General features: G+C 37.6%; 1 protein-coding gene across 1 annotated transcript in view; it reads left to right on the plus strand.

The window, feature by feature from the left end:
• The window catches only part of TBC1D4 (TBC1 domain family member 4), a 98,252-nt gene extending 94,087 nt beyond the window's left edge, over window positions 1-4,165 (plus strand). Inside the window, exons 18-19 of the mRNA XM_053971064.1 lie at window positions 191-367; window positions 1,926-4,165. Of these exons, the coding sequence (XP_053827039.1) occupies window positions 191-367; window positions 1,926-2,153 (405 nt within the window). The 3' untranslated portion in view covers window positions 2,154-4,165. The remainder of the gene's footprint in view (window positions 1-190; window positions 368-1,925) is intronic.
• Window positions 4,166-6,000: the final 1,835 nt, after the last annotated feature.

Below are 6,000 nucleotides of genomic sequence, written 5' to 3' on the forward strand. Positions count from 1 at the left end.
TTTATTTTGAAGTCTATGATTTATTATGGCTACAACTGTTAAAATGCTCTTACTGTAGACATCCCCTTAAAATACTTTTTTGAAGGGAACAGGAAAAGCATTAATCAAGAAGAGTTGACTCTTAGTCAGACATTTACATGGAATAAGTCCTCCCTATTGTAGTTAAAAATGGTCTTTTCTTTCATGGCAGGTATTTGAGATGGATATTTCAAAACAGCTCCATGCCTATGAAGTAGAGTACCATGTTCTTCAGGATGAACTACAGGAAAATGTGAGTCCCTGTGATGAAGGTGAACCTCTGGAGAAGCTGGAGAGGTCAAACAATCATTTGAAGAGGCAAAATATGGATTTGTTGGAGAAGCTACAGGTAAACTAGACTATAAACTCATGGTGAAGTAATTTCTGTGATTCAGCCAATAGAGGAAAAAGTATTGGTTTAAGTGTATGTGAGAAATCTTACTGCAAGACCTTGTGTAGTTGAGCAGTTCTCTTAATTACAGTGATTCACTTCTGCTAGGCATACTTCTAACTCCTCTGTCATTCTTTGGACTTTTCCTTCTTGATTTAGATTTCTTTTTTCCCAAAATCTCTCTACCCTTATCTGCCATAAAATCAGTTGGCAAAATTTGTTTATCTTATTGAAAAGTGAGTTCTCTGTCCCTTCATCTCTCTGCTTCCCTGTTAGTGCAGCAGATTTGTTTGGTCCAGGCCTTTGTAGGCAGTGATGTTTTGTTTTTTTCTGCTGAAACTCATAGTCCTACTTTTGGAAGGTGGTCTCTCCTAGCATACCTAATGATATCTGAAAGCCCACCAGACTTTGCCTGGTGAAGTTGTGCTTTAAAAAAGCCCTTCCTCCTTCACTATTTACCCTTTGTCTCATAGCTTGGCCAAGACTTGTTTCAGTTGCAATATGTTGTATTGTCTTGCATTTTCTTGAAAGATAAATTCTTGTTTTTTTCATCATCAGGCTATTTCTTTTTGTATTTGTTAATTTGAAGCAAAGAGCTCAGAAAGCCCTTTCAGCTTCTGAAATGGGAAAATGGAAGGAAAAAAGGAAAGATCAAGTCCTCATTATTTTTGTGTTTATGGGTTAAGGGTGCTGTGTTCTTTTAATACTGAAAACAGTAATCACTTGCTATTACTGATTTTTCTTTCTTATTTTTATTTATTTATTTACTGCAGCTGTGGCTTTTACCTCTGTTCTGAAAATGCACCAAAGACATAGAATAATTGAATGGCTTATTTGAAAGGCTCTATCAAGGCTTTTCTGTTCTTTCAGAGTACCTTATAATAATGCATCTTTCTCAGTGCTTAACCTCTTCACCTTTTTGTTTGCATAACTTCTTTATTCCTCTGCTTGTACCCTTTCCTAGGAGCAATCAGAATTTGTCCAGTTCCCACAGAGGGAACTGCTGCTGCTGTGGTCCAGGGTTTCTTTGACTAGTCAGAGGAAGTTGTAGGTTTTTAATTGAAGAACAGGGAACACAGTCTGTATTTAGACTTAATGTTGAATTTCTCCTTCCCTCCAACCTCTCCGTTCTTCTAACTTTCTTTATCACAGAGAGTTTCCTTTGTTCCATCCCTGTCAGACTGGTCATGTCTTCCAGTGCTACTTCAGCTGCTGATTTCCTTTTTCTCTCTCCAGCTCCAGTTCCTTGTTACTCTCAGCTGTCCTTGCTTGCTGTGACTTGTATGTCTCTTTCCCACTCTAAAGCTTTGAGAAATTCTTCAGATTGATCTAGTCACTATGAGGAGATTTTGTGTATGATACACAGTATGCATTCCTTGTATTGTCTGCCTACACAGATGTCTTTTAGAAGTAGCTATGTAAAAATACCATAATTTTAATATTATGATACTATATAATTATATTAAAAGAAAACTATTCAGAATTTATCAATTTATGATAATGTTATTGTCTACAGGTTGCTCATGCTAAAATTCAGAGTCTGGAAGCCAGCCTGGAGACTGTTTTGACACGAGAGAACAAAATGAAGACTGTAATTCAGTCCCTGGAACAGGAGAAGATAATATATCAAAAGACTCTTGAGCAGATAGTGAAGTATTTGCCAGCAGAAGTGTTGTCTGACTGTGAACTGCTCCTGAAGGAAGTAAATTACAACCCAAATAATAAAATATGGAGTAAGCCATAAACCAGGGTTTTCTAGGCAGCATTTCTTCAAAAACAAAAAGGGAATGAAAAAATAAGTATGCTGCTTTCAATAGCTACTTAGCAATAGGCAATGGTATTACCCAAAAATAGTGCTGGGACACTTATAGCTACAGATGGGCCTTCAAGTGTCAGAATGCAAATTCAGGCTATTAGTTTTTTTATGATTATGTAAATAAATCACAAGGGGGAAATAAAGGATTCTCACATGTAATTATGATGAGTAGATGTATATTTAGATTTGACCTAAAGGAAAGGAGAAATTGGAGTAGACAAAGACAGTGGTGATCTGCAAATTCACTTTGGATGTGCTTGTCTTGTAGTGAAATGAGGATAGTGTGTCTTTATATATATATGTATATTGAATATGTTGAATAATACTTGAATAAAAAAAAAAAGAGAATGTAATTTTCCCTCCAAAGAGCAGCATGTTTCACATCTTCTGTGGAAAATCTATGTGAACTCATGCGTGCCTCTCTTTAATTCTACTGATATTGTGAGCACAGACCAATAAGCAGAAAAAGTATCATGACGTGGTCTGCACAGAAAGAGCTGTAGTGCCATCCGCTGCCTGGGCTGTACTGGTCAGCAGCGTAATTCCACGTGCATGTTGGAACTGGAAACAAACAAGCATTGCATCATTGCTCCGCCTCCATAACCAGAGCTAAGGAATAGGTGTCTGCATGCACTTGCAGAGCTCGCAAAGGCAAGAGCTAGCAGTGGCTGCCACTTCCTTCCTGGCTTGTTTGCTTCCACCTGTCCTGGGGTTGATGTGATGAGGAGAGAAAGGAAGCACAACAGTGGGATTGCATTTATAATGATGTTAATTTTCCGCCGGAGACTTGCCTGTTGTAAGAGTTAGGTGTGTCAGGGGCTCTCATTTAACCAAAGAAATGCTGCAAGAAGCCTTGTCTAATTATATTGGAATGCAGAAGGCTGTTTTAAATTTCGAGAAGAAAATTGAGGTAGGTTGAAGGAAGTGTGAGTGCACAAGAGAGGACCAAGCAAGTCTCAGATATTATGTACCTTTCAGTTTTCACATATACGGTGGCTATACATTTCAAAGGGGATCCTGAAGTACAGGCGCAGTTTTAATGACGCTTTCCAGGCTATTCCTGTTTTAATACTACTTTGTGGTCTTTTTTTTAAAACAAAAGTCATGAATTTGTGTGTTCTGGACAAAAGGTGGGATAAACTCTGATCATTTCAAGGGAGAAATTATGTTTATAGAGGTATAAAAAGTTGCATATAGATTTGAAAATGTTTTTGAATGGAATTTTTGAGAAAGCTTAGACAAATGTGTAATAGACAAGTATTTTGGAGTGTATGTCTGAACCCTTAATTGCATTTTACAGTGGCTCATGTTATCTCTTTCTGTTTATACTGTATTTCAGGAAACACTTATTGTTTTTAGTAAGAAAACCAATTAAGCAAAGTGCCAAATGCAGTAGTGTCTTTTCGCATAAGATTGTCCAATTTAGAAAGCAAGGACTGAATATCACTGCTTTCTAAGTATTATGCTTTATGTTACCATAAAAGTGAGGAACAGCAACGCTTACTTGCTGCACACTGCTATGGAACTCAGGGGCTTCGGCTCTCCTGGGTTTTTTGTTGTTTTTTTTTACTTCCATGATGTTTTATTTGATTAAAGATACTGATTTACATAACAGTCTCTCTTTTTACATTTGGGGTGAAAGGTCTTAACACTGTGTATAAAATTAGATATTTCAAGAATGTCATATTGTACTAGATGAGGAAATGCTAAGTGAAAAAGCAGTTCTTTGCAGTTTTGTTCAGAGTGAGTTTTAGCTGATGTGTACATAAAAAACTAATCCCAGAAACTGCAGCACCGTCTGTTACAAAGAACCAAGATTATTCAGATACATCTTTTTTTTAAAGATGCACTGAATGAGCTTTATCCTCTGTTTCACTTTAAATTTTTTTCATGTAATGCCTGGAGAAATTCCAATAAATGTTATTGCTGCATTTCCCATAGCCTCTGGCTAGTTTTATTTTTCTACACTTCAAGTACCAATCTCATTCTCAATAGTACCGTTCACATGAAATATGAAAAGGATCTGGCTTTGGTTTCTAGTTGTGGGGAAGAAAACCTGCACACAGAGTACACAGAGTACAAGGAGAGATATTCTTCTCAGGGAGAATAATCTTACTTTGTTCTTAACTGAAGATTAAATTTTTAAAGGTATTTTTGTTCTGTAGCAGTTCAGTTAGTACTACATATGCATGTTGAGAATAGTAATTTGATGAACTTCATGTATCTAGCTTTGAAGTGAGAGGAGAGTGCAACAACACATGGGAATAAACTACAGAAGTAAAACTACAGTGGGGTAAGTGTCTCATGGCATCAGAACACTTCTGAGAATGTTTGTATGCTGAACCCAAGAGTGCCTTGTAACTGGGCATTTCTAGGCTGTGTAGCTTGAAGTCTGCACTCAAGCAGGTGTCCTCCAGACCATCTTCTGATGAGTAACTAGCAAGATTATCTAGAAGACTGAACTGGATGTGTCTTTGGTATAGACAACTTTACAATTGTTTTGTGCAGCTGTGAGGAGGGAGGTCTTAAGGTGCAGTTGTTGCAAAGATGTTTGCTTGGGAGAAGGTGCATTTCCTGGGATCAGAAAAATTGCTTTTCTATTTCTATATCTTGTTTTTCTGATGGGAAAAAAGTTTGCAGAACAAAGCTTATGTTCTCTCTCAGCTAAGCACAACTCAGTTTTTGCTCGCAACTTCTGGAGAACTAACTGTTGAGGGAAAAGTATCTGCTGTTTTCAGAAACAGGTGACTTAGACTGCTTTCTTCGGTAGAGGGCTTTTTACAAAGTTTGGGAAGACGTATGTCCTTCTAGCTCGCAAACTGGCTGGTAAATGAAGAGTACCACTTGGCAGGAATAGAGCTGAAATAAGTCAGTCTGGTAAGCAGGGCTAATGTAGGAGACTCTGGTATTCACTTCTTTTATGGATGGAAAACCTGGCCAGAAATTTGTTTGTTGCGTTTTTTTCTTCTCCTAAGAAGTAGAGTATTTATTTCTCTCCTTAAAAGAGGAATGTTTATTTAAGGTGCCTGAAAATTGCTCACATTTGTTCACTTTTGTCTAAAAAAAACCATTAGATTTTACAGGAAATGGGCCTTACTTGAAATCACAAATCTAGTTAATCTTAAGTGGTTTGATTGTGCCCTCTTCAACACCACACTTCCTAGCTCAGTATCACTACAAGAAAGCTGAACAATTTGTAGCATACAAAAGAATTTCAGCAATTTATCCAAGAATTTGATACTACTGTGATCCAGGGGGTCTGCATCTGGACACTTAATCTAAACCTGAAACCACATAGGTATTAGTGTGAATAGCCTTTTCTGTGCTGAGGTGAATAACCCCAGGCGGTGTTAATAGTGATTATCCTGTCAGTCTTTGTAGTCATAGATGGGTGTTGACAGGCATGTGCAGGCTGTAACATGTCAAGATTTATGCCAGGCTACACCATCCTTTAGAAGAATTGTAATTGAGTCTGTATTTCTGTGCTTCATCTTTTACTGTCAGTGTTAGCTCTTGAATGCATTTAACGTATGCTTTTCCTTCCTCAGTCTTAAACAAAATTAATGCTCTTTTCAAAAAAAGACATATCCAATGTTTAGCTGTATCCTTGCTCCAGTGTGCAAGAGAGAGTTTATATGCCTAAAGTTTAACATGTTAGCTCACTCTGTCTGAAAGTGTGTTGAACCCTGCAGTGACAGTAAAAAGCTGTGCAGTGAAGCAAAGATTACAGTGTGCCTTGAGCAGCTGACGGGTTGTGTGCTGACTGGCTTGCAGT

Source organism: Vidua macroura, chromosome 2, assembly GCF_024509145.1.
Source record: "Vidua macroura isolate BioBank_ID:100142 chromosome 2, ASM2450914v1, whole genome shotgun sequence".
Classification (NCBI taxonomy): Eukaryota; Metazoa; Chordata; class Aves; order Passeriformes; family Viduidae; genus Vidua; species Vidua macroura.